Source organism: Phodopus roborovskii, unplaced genomic scaffold (genome assembly GCF_943737965.1).
Source record: "Phodopus roborovskii unplaced genomic scaffold, PHOROB, whole genome shotgun sequence".
In the NCBI taxonomy this organism is placed as follows: Eukaryota; Metazoa; Chordata; class Mammalia; order Rodentia; family Cricetidae; genus Phodopus; species Phodopus roborovskii.
This window is the reverse complement of record NW_026126418.1, coordinates 38,158,400-38,175,527: the sequence shown is the minus strand read 5'-3', so window position 1 is coordinate 38,175,527 and position 17,128 is coordinate 38,158,400. Positions and strand designations below refer to the sequence as shown.

Below are 17,128 nucleotides of genomic sequence, written 5' to 3'. Positions count from 1 at the left end.
CTGAAAGATGCTATTCTCCATCCTCTTCACCTGATCTGATGTACAGTCTGCTCCCTCCTTCAGGTCAATGACTATATTCCTTTACAGGAGGTCCCTCTGAATACGGTGAACATAGCTAACAATAACATGCCATAGTTCTTGTCCTATGCTGAGGCACAGAACATTTTCTGATCAATGAATAAGAGAAACATATATACAGAGGACTTCCCCATCAGGGTGGAAGAAGAGATCTTCAGATGGGGGAGCAAGAAAGGTTCGCAGAAATCACTTGACCTGAAAGCCACATACAGCAGTGTGGGGAAAGAAAGTGAGCCAGTCGGTGTGGATCAGGTGATCTAGAGAGGACAGTGAGAGGAGGGGATACTGAGAATAAAGTAGAGTAGCACGAGCATAAAGATGCCATAATTAAACAATTAATTTAGAAAGTGTTGTAATGTTTTGAGATGGGCATGTCTAGATGTTTTTTATTTAAATCACTGGTTGCATAATTCTATTAATTTGCTTTACTATAGTATAGTAACTATTCTTTAGCTGAAAGACACTTGGGTTATTTTAATGTTTTGATATCACCAACAATATTTAAAAAAAAAAAAGATACTTGAAATATGACTGTTGCCTAACCTTTCCAAATCTCCACAGCACAAATTCTATAGTACTTTCCCACCTACTGCTGCTTCTTTGAGAGAAGTAAGGGTTTTATGTATTCTCAAATTCAGATTTTATATTTCCTTGAATTGAAATTAACTCCTTAAAATCGTTGTGGTGGTTAATATTGACTGTCCCACTTTAAATGTGGGTAAGTTCATTCTATGAACTGGAGTCCTGGGCTGAACGCAAAGGAAAAAGGAGTATTCATCTCTCTCTGCTTCCTGACTGGATGTGGTGTAAACAGCCACCTCACATTCCTGTTTCCATATCTTCTCCATCACATTGAACTGTACCTACAGACTGTAAGCCAAAATAAACCCACCCTTCCTCCCCCCCCCTTACCTTCTTTCTTCTTTTCTTCCCTCTGTCCCTCCTCCCCTCCTTCTCTTCTTCCTTCCTTCCCTCCCTCCCTCTTTCCTTCCTTAAGTTGCCTTAGTTGGGTATTTTGTTACAGCAACATTACAAGTCACTAATACAAACTTTTGTCACCAGAAAAATACTTAAAGTAAAAGCGATGGTAAGTATCTAATAGTCAGTCACCTTGCTGCTGGAAGGTGGTGGTGTATACCTTCAATCCTAGCACTCAGGAGACAGAGGCAGGTGGATCTCTGTAAGTTCAAGGTTAGCCTAGCCTATAGAAAGAGTTCAGGATAACCAAGGCTAGAAATGGAAGCCTTGTCTTGAAAACAAAAATAGTCACCAGTTATGGAATATTATTCTAAGATAAGTTATATTTGTTTATGCTGTGGAACATTTGTTTAATAATGCAAAGATAAGCTGCATTCTTTTATGTTGCATTTGTTTAACTCTGTGAAGCTGTTTTACTTTGCCTGCCTATCTAAAACACATAATTAGTCTCATAAAGAAGGATAAGCAGGGCCAGGAGGAGAAAACAGACGATGGGAGGAGCAAAAAAAAAAAAAAAAAAAAAAAAAAAAAAAAGGAGAAGGATATGAGGACATCAGAGGCCAGTCACCCAGCTACACAGCAAGCCATGGAGTAAGAACTAAATAAAAGTATACAGAATAGAAAAACATTGAAGCCCAGAGGCAAAATGGGATAATTTACATTAAGAAAAGCTAGCTAGAATTAAGCCAATCTAAGGTAGGGCATCCATAATAAAGAATCAGCCTCCGTGAGGATTATTTGGGTTCCCCAAAAGAGCCAAGAGTAAAAACAACATGAACAAAACACACACACACACACACACACACACACAAAACCACACAATAGTCACCTGCTAAGAAATAATGAGAACAACTCTAGGTTTTTCTTCTATTTTATATTTTTTCACTATATTTTCAGACTGGGCCTCACTATGCCCTCCAGGTTGGTCTCAAACTCACAATTCTCTCACTTCTGCTACTTAAGAGCTAGTATTACAGGTGTGGTCCACTTCACCCAAATAAAATAGTCATCATTTTTTACTATAGTTTCCTTATATAATGAAATATAAAAAACAGAAGTCTAGAAACAATCCTTAAGATTATACCTTTTAGGTTAAAAATTGAAAAGAAAACTGTATGTGAAAGAGGCCAATGAATGAGGAATAGACAGATCAGTGGCCAGTGCTACCTTCCTGGAATGTTCCCATGAAAACTGACCAAGTTATAACATGCAGATAAAAACCGCATTATGGGAAGAACAGGATGCATAGTTGAATTAGTGATCTAGCTATCAAGGAATATATTATTTTATGATGTGGGGGACTGACCTCAATCAGCCCGAGTTAATCATCAAGTATGATTCTTGGACAGCATAATTTTAAGAGGTTAAAAAGGCCCGGAAAAAGACATGACAATAACAATCTGCAGAGCTCCTGAAAGGAAGACCATTTTTCTTATTTTCATTGCTAATTTACCATTAAGGAGATTGGCTTTAGCAATGTGTACTAGATAGACCTATCTGAAAAACCTGTGTTTGAATATGAGCTGAGCAGAAGGAAGTAAGGATATGTGTGTTTCCGGCCAATACCAAGGGGCACTGCCTAATGAATGCATGTCATGTTGGAAAGGATTCCCAGCTAGGCCACATAGGTTTCTAATGTTACTACTCAAAAATGCCAATGCTTACAAAAGATCATCATTATTTCCAAGCTAAATCAAGCAGATGGCAACTGACAATAAGGTTCCATATAAAAAAGAGGACAAGAGCTAAAAGGAATATGATAATTGGCATGTGAATATGAGAATATAGAATGTCAAGAAAGAAACGAGGAGTCCTACTCTTGAACAAAGGTATGAGTAATAGATTATGGTATTTTTAAACAGTGAACTTTGTAGGTATATTTACAAAAAAAGAAAAGGTAATGGACTAACATGCAGTCACACAGAATAATAACAGGAAATCTTCACATCTACTTTATGCAGAAGAATGATCATTCTTTGGACTAAATAGCTAGATGCTCTCTGTGTCTTTCCAAGAACAGGAGCAATAGCCAATGTTCCACTTTTAGCACAAAGCAGAGTTTGATTTCATACGAGAAATAGTTGCATTGGTTTCTATAAAAAGAACTTCGAGTTTGCCCAAGGTGAGATGGCACTTGGTATTATCAATCAGATCCAAATATGTAACAAACCTTTAATACTTCTAAACAGAGTTTTAGGATTTTAAAAAAATGAATTAGTTTTTATAAACCAATACTTTCGTTATTCGGTAGTAATCATTTCTATAAAGATGGATTTAAAATAATTCAATGAACAGAATTAGGAATGCTAACTATAGGTACAGATACAGCTGCACATTAAAAGAACCTTGTTAGCATCACAGTGTAGGGGATTAAGGGGCAGAACTGCCTACCTGAATAGGGCAGAAATTCAGATATTCGGTAACAACTTCTAGTAAGAAGTCAGGATTGAGCTTCTCAAAATACTGTATTCCAAGAGGTAAGTCTTCTAAGTGTGAAAAGTGAGTATTCACGACATCATTTAACACATTTACCACTTCTTCCTGTCCATTATTTTTTTTGGTAGCAAGAACTGCATGCAAATACATTAATTCCTAAAAAAAAAAAAAAAAAAAAAAAAAAAAAAAGTAGATTTCAAAGGTTATTCCATTTGGCTATAAAGTCATTTATTTTTGTTTAAAATTCAAATGCATATAAAGCATTATTTATAAGAAACTATTCAAACTTTTGATATGAAATCATTCAAATCATTCAATCCGCTAGCTGAATGGAATTTTAGGGTCACTGAGAAAAACATTTAAAGTCCACTTGCACAGAGGAAAACTAACAAATTCACCATTTAGAGCTAAGGAGGAACTGTCATTTAAAGTTTCACGTGTTATAACAGCAGGTGTGATCTGCCATCTGATAAAATGCCATACCGCAGATTTCCCCATTGACTGCTGGAATTCACTGAAGAACTCTAGCTGCTGGTCTGCATCTTGCAATTGCCCTTCTATTAATTGACATCGGATAAGTCCTGAAACCAAACAAAAATAATCAAGGCTTATTCTAACCAACTACTCTAAGTTAATGAAACATTTTCTTCCATCGCAACAACCCTGCTTTAGAGTGCCAAAAGGAAAATAAGAACACAACAGGGGTGGAGGTGGAGAAGAAAACCAGTAGCCTGGGATTATGTGGAATCCTTTTCTGCACAACTCATAACTTGATAAATGCAACCAAATGAAATTCATTCTTTCAAGATAGTATTTATTAAGTGTTATTTTAAAAGATACGTGACTTTTCCTCTTGTGCATACCAGAAAAAGATATGTGTGTGTGTGTGTGTGTGTGTGTGTGTGTGTGTGTATTCCCTCTGCTTCAATGGGCTGGTCCTTAAAGCAAGTCTCCCTTGGACGAAGTCACCCCTCCACCATCAGTATACCAGTGACTGCAGAGATGTTGCTTTCATTCAGGGTCATAGCAGTCCTGTACCACTTCCAGGCCTCCTTAACTTTGCCTTGGAGAATCATTTGGTAGCCGAGCTCTGTAGCAATTTCTGCTTGCTGGGGGGTTAAACTAAATGCTTTTTCTAGGAAACCTTGAACTTTTTGAAGAATGATCTGATTGCGTCCACACTGAAAAGAAACCAAAACAAGAACAAAACAAATTTAGACAAGGGGTCCAGCTCTACTCAGAATAAAAGACCTATTTTTTTTTTCTCTACACTTCTATATAGCTTGAAATGCACAGGATGGAAGGAAAGGGAATAATGATTATTTAAGAATAAAGGTTATTGGGAAGCTAGGAGGGAGGGAGGGAGAGGGAACTGGGTTCGACATGTAAAATAATAAATTAAATTAAAAAAATGCTTTGACTCCAAAATTTAAGTTCAAGGACAAGTTACTGGGGAAAAGGATTTCTATTTTTGTTTCCACAGAAAATGAAAAGATGTGGATTCCTCCAGACTAATATGGTTTGATCAAGCCAGACCACCTGAAACAGAGTACCAGGTGATCCTACATTCAAAACAGCTGGACAAAGCAGCCTTACAGACTATAGCCAGGATTCCTGAATCTTCTTCGAATCCCCCATGACAGCGCCCCTTACCAGCAGGAAAGAACAACGCCCAAATTCCCAAATATTGTCTGTAAGTTTGTTTTCATTTAAATGCACTTGGTTATATAAAATAAAAAAAAACAAAACAAGAATTCTCAACATGGAAAAAAAAATAAAGGTTATTTAAGATTATTTAAGAAGGAAAAAGGCTTCCTATCATCCAGATACTGTATGAAGAATGAGTATATGGCCCATCACAAGTTATAAGTTTTTAATAACTACTGTTGTATAACATCACCATCTTATCACACGATATTGCTGTATGAAAACAATGCTTTTCACGATTCTCTTACAAATTAGATAGGAAATCTTTAAGATTTCTAAATCTATGTACATAATTAAGTAAAAAACAAAAACAAACAAGCACAACCCTTCTCCTTAAAGACAACCTGTACCAATAGGGAAATATTTCAAAAGGATACTGGCTTACATCTTTTTAGAAAAATCTTTACCAAAAAAAATTTTTTATGCCAATGCTGTAAAATAACTATTGAGCATACCAACTTTTAAGAGTAAAATACTCCTCTGGATGTTTCAATAAACTTAAAAAATTCTATAAGCATTCTAAAAATCAATGAAACTGTGTCTGGCATTAACACAAATAAAAAGGAACATAACTTATTCATACTCTCAGATTTTATTGAAATTTTTTTCTTTCTCTAAATTTCTTTCTCTAAATACATCCTACATCTTTCAAGTTAGTTTGGTAACTCCTTTACTTATGCTTATTTGCTTATTTTCTTCCATGTATTTTTTTTTTTTTTTTTTTTTTTTTTTTTTTTGCTAGTTTGTTGAACTGTTCACAGTTCTAACTCCTTTTATCGGCTTTGCTATTCTGCTGTATTTTTTTTCTATCACCTTGCCTTTACAGAATGCTCCTAATAGAAATAGAAACATTTATTAAAATAACAACAAAACCAAGACACTGGCCTTTCCCTCCATTGAAGCACTCTATAATTCCCTTTAACAGACTCCCCCAAAGGTTTTATAATAGAAAACAAAAGCACAGAACACCCCTAATCCTAACACTGCCCTCTGGCTTCCTCTGTCTGGAGAGCACTCTCTATCTCAAGAGTCCCTTTCTCTTAGTCCTCTGAAGGCTGGAACATGGTAGTTACAATCTCCTGCGTCCCCTTTCTTGGGAATGGGTAATATACTTAGATCATATTGATCCTAAATATGTTACTCAGTGCTTCACCCAATGACTAATTTTAAACTCTTCAACATATAGGTCTGGCTTATAGGCAGTCTTACAGTTCTGCTGAAGGCTATTGTAATCTTATAAAAAAGTTGAGCATTCTGTGGTTCCATGACATCCAATGCATTTCCTAAATTTTCCAGCTTGGTAGCGGCCTAAAACAAAATAAACAGTATTAGCCTTAAAATATAGTAAGAAAAAAGAATCTAATAAATAATACTCTAATATAATATTACTGATTTTTTAATGGTTTATTTTATTTTACATGTATGTGTGAGTGCCTGCAATGTATGTATATACACCATGTAGGTGCCTGGTGCCTGTGGAAGCAAGAAGAGGGTGTTAGATTTCCTGGAACTGGAGTTACAGATGGTTATGAGCTGCCACGGGGATACTGGGAACTGAACCCAGTCTTCTGCAAGAGCAACAAGTACCACTGAGTACAACGATACAAGAGCACGAGTCACCACTGAGCCATCTCTCCAGCCCTCTATTACTGATATTTAAGAGACTTTGTCTCTTTTCATGTGTGTGTGTGTGTGGGGGGAGGTGTTATGCATGAGCAAATATTTGAGTGTGCTTGAATTTGTAGGAACATGTGTGTGTGTATAGAGGCGAGAAGTTGGCTATCTATTGTTCTCTTACTTTTGAGACAGGGTCTCCCACTGAATCTGGAGCTTATTGATTCTGCAAGACCAGCTGCTAAGTGAACTCCAGGTATCCTCAGTGTCCATCTCCCCAGTGGCAGCAATACAAGCAGGTGTCAGCATGCCTGCTCTTTTATGGAGGCTGCAGATCCACACTCAAATCCTCATGCTTGTGTAGAAATCACTCTTCATACTGAGTATTTCCCCAGATCCTCCAATGGAATCTTATATATTGTACAATGACTTAAAATCAATTTGAAGCTCCAGGTCTTTTTTGAAAGTTTCAGTAATTACACATCATTATTTCTAGTAAATATCCATCACTGAATAGAAGCCTCAGGATAGGCAAAGATAACCATAATTTCTTAACAAATATACAACTGAGCTCTCTAATAATGAAGCCACACCACAAGGCTGTTTTAATGATAATATAGTTACAAAAAATGTTATATGAACCTTTGAACTACACAGACAGCCTAATTTACATTTGAAATGGCTTCTACAATAGAAAAATCATCAGAGTGGCTAGGATAAATTATTTCTGCTGTTGTTTCTGGGTAAGTTATTTTCTTCTTTTGGTACTGAGAACCAGCTTTGCACATGCTAGGCAAACATCTCTTCCACTGAGCCAGAGTGTCAACTCCAAGTAATAAAAGAAAAGTTGACAGAAGATTTGCTCCAAGATTTTTCTGGTACCTACTAATGTGCTTGTTAAGTACTGTCACATTAGCCTCTCCACTGTTCTCTACCCTGCACCTTGCACTATTCCAGCATTCTTATTCTTTATTCTGTGAGACCTGTTCACTTAGTCCATGTGAAATAAAGTCCTTGTTTTGGCTGAGTGGATATACAGTTTGGCACCCAGTCCTTGTGTGCCAAGGTGGTGCTGTTTCTACCAGAGTCACATGGACAGGAACATAAAGACAGGCTACAAGGATGTCTCAAAAGAGGAAACTCAACTCAAGGTTCCTTAAAAAAGGAAATGGTGTGTGTGTGTGTGTGTGTGTGTGTGTGTGTGTTTTCCTATATACATGAGTACAACTGGCTCAGTCTCTATATACAGTCTCTATAATACATACATACAAACATACATACATACATACATACATACATACATACATACATACATATATATATATATTTTTTTTTTCAGGGCTGCCCATTCAGTATGGGATAATCTGTTGGTGTGCTCTTAATGAAAAAAGGGGGTCATGAATTTGAAAAGGAACAAGGAGAGGGATGGAGGAATGGAAAAGAGGAGAGGGAGAAATGTTGTAATTATAATCTCAAAAAATAAAAGAAGTGGTTTAACAAATGACTAGAGAATAGAAAGAGAGAGAGAGAGAGAGAGAGAAAGAGAGAGAGAATAAAAGAGGAAACCATTATAGGTTTGAAGAGAAAAATAAACCTAGAGAAATGTTCAGAGACCTACAAGACAGACCCCTTTCCACTGAGCAACAGTGGAAAGGCTACCATAAATGCCCTTCCCTGATAATGAGATTGATAACTAACTTATCCATCATCATAGAGCCCTCATATAGTAGCTGATGGAAACAGAAGCAGACACCCACAGATAAACACTGAGCTGAACTGGAATCCAGATGCAGAGAGGGAGGACAAGACCAGGAGGGAGGGAAACCCACAGAGACAGCTGACCTGAACAAGGAGGAGCTAATGGGTCCCCAGACTGATAGCTGGGAATCCAGCATGGGACTGACTCAGACCCCATGAACATGAGTCTCAACTAGAAGGCCTGGGCAGTCTAAGAGACCTCAGACAGTGGAACCAGGATGTATCCCTGGTGCAAAAAAAGGATTTTGGGAGCACATTCCCCATGGAGGGATACTCCCTTAACCTAGAGACAGGAGAGAAGTCCTAGTCCCTACTCCAAATGACTTGACAGTTTTAGATGACCCCTCCTATGTGGAGTGGGGGAGGATGGGAGGAGAGGGTGGTCGGGGGGCATAAGAGGATGGGAGTGAGGGAAAGAGGGAGGGAGAGGGAACTGGCATTGATATGTAAAATAAAAATAAAAATAAATCACATGAACTGTGAAATTAAAACAAAAATGAAGTTATGTTTGCACAGACATATTCAATGGAAAACTACAGCCATGATTTTATGTAATTACTCAGGGCATGGCATAGGTTCAAAGTGACCTTTTAAGATACAAATTGCATAAGATCTTTTAATGTGATTAAATTCATGGATAACAATGATGTTTTCTTTACATGGGCACATCACATTGAGGATCATGTTGCTTTAAGTCCAAGCACTGAACAGACACTCCTTTAGGTATATTAGTCTCCCTGGAAACTAATGGTGAAAGGTCCTAGCAGTGTTCTTAGAAAAACAGGATGCAACTTGGCATCAATGGCTGAGTCCATTTAGCAATTCATTATATATTCTGTGTTCTAAAGATAGGGGTGCTGAACAGCAGGGAAAGTGACAGAATGAATGCTGTGAGTCAAATAGTAGTAAATGCATGCAGACTGAAGAGGTCATACCAAAACATCAGTGAGGTAATTAAAATAGGAGACAATAAATTTTCCTGATCAGATCCAGAGAGGCTGGACTCTTGCCTCTGTGCTGTTCTATCTATCCATATTAAATACCAATGTCCAGGACAGGCTCCAATGCTACACAGAAAAACCCATCTCAAAAAAAAAAAACCAAAAACCAAAGAAACAAAAACCAAGGTCTTCATTTACCTAACTGTGTTATTTGTTTTTTTTTTTTTTTTTTCAAGATTGTCTCTACTTTTTAACCTTTTTATTTGGTCTAAGATTTAGTGTTCACAATTTCGATCAGAAAAATAAATCTACAAGGTTTCCATAGGGATTACATTGTCCCTCAGTTGGGAAGATAGCAGTTTGGGGTATTGAGTCTCTTCATCTAAGAATAAAATGTATCTCATCTAGGAACACAATGTATCTCATCTAGGAACACAATGTATCTCATCGAGGGAAACAATTTTTCCAAAAGGTTATTAAGCATTAACTATTAAAAATTATTTTATAAGTGGACATCAACATCAAAAACTTCTGCTAGGCTCTCTCTATTGATGCACTATATTTACTGCAGGATCAATAAAGTAAGTACACAACCACAGTTAACAGAATGCACAACTTGCCATGTACACACAAACGTAACCTACTCAGCCTAAATAGAGCGAATCCTTAAAACCCACAAGAGAACAGATAACGATCATAAATGTTAAGCTGAACAAAGTCATAAATAAAAGTGGACATATATATTATGTGGCTCAATTTATAGTAAAATAATCATATATTCTATTATCAATATAAAATCATTTTTAAGAGAAATTTCCCTACATATGTGTGCTTACCTAGTTGGTACAAGACAGCAAAGTCTTTGTAATGGTGTATTTTTGGCAACTAATTAAAAATTATAATAGAAATCTTTTGAAATAGAACTTCAAGCATCTAATGAATATGCAAACATAAATTTATAAGAGTGTGTGATGAAATTTATCATGACACAGGCAACTTAAATCATACAGTACAATTTACCTTCTCTATGTCCCCCTCCCTACATAGATAATATAGAGCCAGGATTCTTAGGGCCTCCACATTGTGTGTGTCCTGAAGCAGCAACCTGGAGGGAAACATGTCAGTTAATAAGATAAACTTGATGCTTCTTTTTTTTTAATTCTTTTTGAGGGATTAAAAGTTTGGTGGCTTGACTCTTCTATTACTCAAATAAGTGGTCTTAATGATTAAAGTTAAAAAGTTATCTGGAATTTAACTTTTAATGTTTTAAAATATGAAAGGGGTTGTGCCTGCCTCATTTAATACTGTGGTAATGCTACATAAAGTATTAGATAAAGATACACAATAGTGTGTTAAAAGTTGAGTGCAGGAGCTGGAGACAAGGCTCAGTGGTTAAGAGTACTTGCTGCTCTTGCAAAGGACCTGGGTTCAGTTCTTAGTTTCCAGCAGTCCCTGACACATCCATCTGGTCTCCATGGAAACCACATGTACATGGAGAACTTACATATAAGCAGACAAAACATTCATACACATAATATAAAATAAGTAAATAAAAATTTAAAGAGGTTGCATTTACCTCAAGCAGGTTTTTATTAAAGGGATTCTAAGAATGTCAAAATGAGTGACATGTCTAAATATGTGTTAACATTATTCATAAATTTAAAATGGATTCCTATGTGATAAAACACAAGCTAAAAAAATCTTATGAAGACACCAATCACCAGAAAAAAGGCATGAGTATATAGCAAGGAATGATCTCTGCTGTAAGTATCCTTACAAAACTTCACTAAAAGAAATTGGGAAAGGAAGTGCTTAGAAGGGCTCAAAAAAAAAAAAAAAAAAAAAAAAAAAAAAAAGGCATCCTTTCTGGAGTGTATAGGACAGTGAAGTCTGCCTCTCCCTTTCTCCCTTCTAAATACATATTCTGCCACGCTAGTGTGCAGTTCCTCCCTGCAGAAGTCGGAGTGTGCTCTATGGCACTGACTACAGAGTGGGGTGTTTTCCTTGCATTGGCCAATGGGATGACTATAGGACATCCAGCCCAGGCTGAACTGCACAGACAGGCTGTAGTTTGTCTCTGCTCGCCTGTCTTTGCTATCACCAGGAGGAACATCTCACCTGTGCATGTATATGTACACATACATGTGGAGACCCAAAGTTGGCATCCATGTCTTTCCCAGTCACTGCTGATCTTACATGCTGAGGCAGTGTCTTTGGCTTTGAGAACTCCCTGTCCATGCCTCCCACACATGGAGATTTTAAATGGGATGAAACGCCCACCCAGTTTTAACACTGGAGAGTCATCAGGCTTGACAGCAAGCACTTTAGCCTCTGACTCATCTCTCCAGCCCCAGTTCCATTTTTAAAAGCAATACAGTTTGAAGTGTTTCCAATTCTATGCTGCTTGCAATAAAATAACTGTATATTTCCTGAAAAATTAAATTTTATGCTGATTATGAAAGTCTTGTAACACACAGAGCAAACCTGACATTTTTCCTCATGTATAACAAGATGCAAAGAGGCTGTGATATTATTTTCCACTGAACCTTTGTGCCGTCTCTACCGTCTGATCCCAATCCTGTAAAGCCAGCTGTAATTTCATTTTTTTCTCAAAGGCAGGAAGGAAGCTTGGGACGTTCACAATTATCTGGCTCACGGTTTCCAGGGCTCCAGAGTAATTTTGGCGCATTTCAAGGCACAGTACCTAATGGAGGAGAAAACGGACATTGAGGCTGAGACCTTGCACATCAGGCCTTCTCAGGCCAGCTTGGGTTACAGAGCAAGTTCCAGCTCAGCCTGGACTATGGTGGGTACTTCTGCCTTTTTGTTTTTGTTTGTTTGTTTTTTGAGTTTGTATCAAAATCTCATCTTAAAATATCACAGAAATTAACATACATTACATCAGCAATTTTGCTTTAAAATAGACTCTTAACATACTACCTAACTTGATACCAGAAGAAAATTTAAAATAATCCACAGAATTACTTTGGAAGCAGAGGCAGGAAAATTGCCAACGTTTAAGGTCAGTCTGTCTTCTACATGCTGAGGACAGGGTAGCCTGAGATGTGGCACAGAATAAGACTGTGTCTCAAAAATCACACAAATAAGAGAAAAAGTTCAGTTAGAGATATAAAGAGTATTGCCACTTAGAATGGGAATGGGAATAAAGTATCCCTAGGAGATTTTTAAATAGCATATAAACTAAAGAGATTTCACATATTTTACTCTGCATTTGAAAAAGCTACTTCCAGGTTACAAAATAAGCAAAACAAAGTCCCAACAGCTGCCATGCACTCACTTCAGTTCTAGGAAATATCTTAGGGAAGTAACTGAAGGCAGCACTAAGAGGCACACCCACAGTGGTTAGTGCCCAACTGTTGGAGTATACGAGAAAAATAGAAAGAACATTAGCCACCATGTCCACAAATGAGTCATTAAATAAGAGCTCACTTATTTAACAGAAGTTTAGGCAGTCTTAGAAGGGCTGCAGAAGTGAACAACTTCCATTCATTGTCACAAAGAATACATGTCCTATATGACAGCTGGCTTAGTCCAACAGTGGTAGCTATTCTCTTACTCAAATGTAACTCATGAAAATGTAATGCCATTGTAGAAGGGGCGGTGGCGGTGGCCACTCTTCTGGCCTTCTGCCAGGAACAGAACTTCTCCATTGGGAAAGACTGTTCAATGGGCCAACCTGTAGGGGACAGGCCCTTACCAGATACCACACTTGCTAGTACCTTGATTTCAGACTTCTTGCATTAGAATTGTGAGAAATAAATTTATGTTCCTGTTAAAACACCTAGTCTCAGACTTCTTTGTTTTGGTCTTCTTTCATTTTGGGGGTTTCTAAAACAGTTTTTTCTAAGTACCCTAGACTGACCTTAAACTCATGCCTGTCCTCTAGGTCACCCAGAATATAAGTGACCATCACTATGCCTATATTTCAGGTGTTTTTGTTGAAACAACAAAAGACGGACCACAATGGTAATTCAGAGAACTCATTTAAACCAATCATGAGTATCACATCACAGTAAAAGATAAACAAACCCTTTAAAGTCTTCATATTGATACCTACACTGGCCTAACCCTGGAAGACTACAAACTCACTTTCCTTTAAAGAATAGAGAACAGCAAGATCATTCAAGAAGAACAAACAAACAACAAAACAAAACATAAACAAAAAACCTTGCAAAGGCCCAGGTCTTGTAACAGCACAACGAGGAAGACACTCAATCTAATCACTCTGAATGCTCATTGGGCAGGTTGATAAAAATGTGAACAAACTCATCCATGGAAACTGGCCAGGAGACACATGGGGATAGTAACAAGAAACCAACACCAGTCCTCACCTCTTTTCCTTCTTTAGCATGAATCATAAAGCCTTCTGAACACACATTATTTAGACAGTCTCATTACATAGCCTATGCTGATTTTGATCCTCCCACCTCTGCCTTGCAATTGCTCAAACTACAAGAGCTGTACCACCATGCCCAGTTTAAATTTATTTACTTATTTATTCTTGATTTTAAAAAAATGGAAAGACACTTAGGAATTTATCTCAGTAGTAGAGCATTTGGTTAGCCCTGGACTTGTAAGAGGCCCCCAGCACTGCTTAAAACAAATATTTTTTAAGATTTATTTTTAACTATGTGTATGCATGGATGTCTATGTGCGAGTATGCACACATGAACAGTGCTGCCCCTGGAGGCCAGAAAAGTGCACTAAATTGCTTGGAGTCGAAGTTGCAGGAAGACTCCTGACATGGGTGCTGGGAACACAACTCAGACCCTCTGCAAGAGGTCTTAAGCTCTGAACCATCTTTCTGGCTTCTAAAATGGTAATGAGAAAATATTAATTTTATTTATTGTGGGGATAGAGTGCAGGTATACATGGACCACAGCACAAATGGGGAAGTCAGGGACTAATTTTAGAGTCAACTCTCTCCCTCTGTATAAGGCATGGTCTCTGTTCTTGTCTCTCTCTACCCATGTACACCAGCAGAGCTACTTACAAAGCCTCTGAGTGATCCTGTGGGCTCCATCCCCCCTTCCATATCTTGCCAGAGAGTGCTAGAATTACAGAACTCAGTATTGCATCCAACCTTTTTTGGTTTAGGGGATCAACTTTATGCCCTTATGTCTCCATGGAAAGCATTTTTACCCACTATCACTGCAAATGAATACAAGTGACACCAACGGAGGTCAGAGGACTACTTTCAGGGTCTGTTGGATCTTCTCTTCCCATGCTTAGGTTCTGAGGATCAAACTCAGGTTTGGGAGCTTTGTAGCAAGTTCTTTTACCTGCTACGCCATCTCACTGCAGTCCACTGATAAATTTTGAGAGGTGTTCAGAAGATGTTAGTGGCCATAGATGAAAGGATATAACTGAAACAATCCAACCCAACGATGATTTTTAAAGACTGTCAACTGTTTATCCTCAAAATACAAATCAAGATAAAAACTGTTCAAGCTTTGCACTATCTACCTCTCCAATACAAATACAATGCCAAAGCCAGATACTTACCCATTAGGTCGCCTCTCCTCACCATCCCTGACCTTGGGTCATGTTCCCCTTCTTTCCTCTGGCCTTTAACTTCTCCCTCATTCTCCTATGATCATCTGGATTTCTTGATATGCCCTGAATGTGCCTTAAAGTACCTGAAATCTGTCACCTCTCATTTTTAATGTTTTCCACACCATGGTATCAGAGCTGTAGCCCTCCTGTCTATAAGTCTTGGTTCAAAAGTCAAATACATTGACTACCTCATTTCCAACTGCAAATTCATGCCTCGGCTCTTATCTCACATCCCTCCTTTATATTTGACTGCACTTCTCACCTACTGTCTGGTCATATACATTACACATTTTACTCACTGTTCGTCTCTCTAGTAGAAGAAAAGCCCCACAGCATGAGGTGTTTATCTTTTCCGTGGCATGCTTTTTCTCCAGTGACACCTCACACATATTAGATGTAAGGGAAACACTGTGCAGAGATGAATTAAAGAAGCTACCACAGCCCACATAACACTGGTCAAGAAATCAGGCCCTTCACTAGATAGTCATCCTCTACTGTGTCCTACTAACAAGTCCCTCTCACAGTTGAGGACAGAATCACAAATATCAGCTTATATGACCTATTTAATTTTAACAGTTTTCAAGAGTTTTAAATTTTAAAACACTTGATTAATTTCACTTTGATTCCAACTCACCTTGCCCAGCAGAGCAAAAATATCATTTCCATCTTGCAATCCCTCCTCAAAATACCTTAGTGCTTTTTTAGCATAAGGTTCTTTCCCTCTTGTAATGTCAAGCCATGCTTTCAAAATCGGTCCCTGAAAAAGAAAGTTACTACTCAAGTCAATATGAATATCAAGAAGTTTGCCAGTGATTATATTACTGCTGAAACACATATCCTTCTCTGAGCCTTTAATAGTAAATGACCACTGTGATAACAGCATTGTAAGAGCTGTCATGTGGCTCACTCTGTGAGAAAGGGTAGCCTCCCTTTGCATGCAGCCCCAAAGAGATAGGGTGAGGAATAGAGATGAGTCCTTGCTTCAGACACAATGAAGACCAGGGTAAGTGCACAGCTACCTTCACAAGCCCTGCAATAGTCTAGTTAATTAAAAACGTCTCGGGAAATAAAAAACTGAACCCATGGCTATTTTCAATGGAAAACTGGAAGGTCTGCATGACTGCAAAGAAGATAATTTCTTTTTGAAGTCAAATAAGTGGGATATGTTTTCCTTGCTGTGCTTTTTAGATTAACTTAGAGGCATTTAATAACAGCTATACTTGCCTCCCTGCATATTTGCCTGAAAATATGGGTGAAACTATCAACTAGTACCCCCTCAATTAAGGAGACCACTTTACTATCAGAATGGGTTTCAACAGCTACTTCGGGGGGGGGGGTAAATGACAAACTACAGTTGTAGCCCTAAACCTTCAGCTTTCTTCCTTTCCCCAAAGCTCATCTGCTATTCTGTTCTGTGAGCACTTGAAATACAGCTCATGTGAAGACAAAACATCACTGCCCCCTACTGCCAGTGTCTTTGCTCAACACGTTCTCACGGAAACCAGATCTCACTAGATTTTGGGACACTGAGGAACCCCTTGAGTTGTCTTTCTTTCACTATGTGCATCAGCTGACAAATCTTGGTGTTTAACATTTTTTTGTTCCTCTTGCTCCTCAAAATCTTCTGCCAGTATATACTCTTTTCTCCAAATGTTAGTTTCTGTCTAAATAAGTTCAGCATATAAACTATTCATTTTCTTGAGATGCACTGTAATAATGTAACTTCCATGATTCAAAGTCTTTAAGGATATCTTAATATCTACCAACTTATATAGATACTCATACCTAGCAGTCATGATCCTTCTATCTTTCCATGGTGTTCTTTTACCATTTTACAATGTACCCCACATTTCATCAAATATAAGGCTCTCAAGGTAAGCAGAAATGATGTGTGTCTTCGTTCTACCTATTATTTCCAACCTGGGGTAATTACTCCCCCTTTCCAGGTTTACTGGTGAAACTGGTTGCTGGGGGTGGGGTGGGCATTTGGGGGCTTGTTTTCTTGGTTTTAGTGACTTCCTGAATCACTTATGTTACAG

At 37.9% G+C, this 17,128-nt stretch overlaps 1 protein-coding gene across 2 annotated transcripts in view; it reads right to left on the bottom strand.

Moving 5' to 3' along the window:
- Positions 1-17,128, bottom strand: part of Ttc21b (tetratricopeptide repeat domain 21B) — a 71,966-nt gene that overhangs the window by 45,390 nt on the left and 9,448 nt on the right. For both annotated transcript variants that reach the window (XM_051184554.1, XM_051184555.1), the window contains 7 exons: positions 15,724-15,846; positions 12,059-12,216; positions 10,533-10,617; positions 6,409-6,507; positions 4,481-4,673; positions 3,976-4,073; positions 3,448-3,648 (listed from right to left, as the gene is read on the bottom strand). In XM_051184554.1, the coding sequence (XP_051040511.1) occupies positions 3,448-3,648; positions 3,976-4,073; positions 4,481-4,673; positions 6,409-6,507; positions 10,533-10,617; positions 12,059-12,216; positions 15,724-15,846 (957 nt within the window). The remainder of the gene's footprint in view (positions 1-3,447; positions 3,649-3,975; positions 4,074-4,480; positions 4,674-6,408; positions 6,508-10,532; positions 10,618-12,058; positions 12,217-15,723; positions 15,847-17,128) is intronic.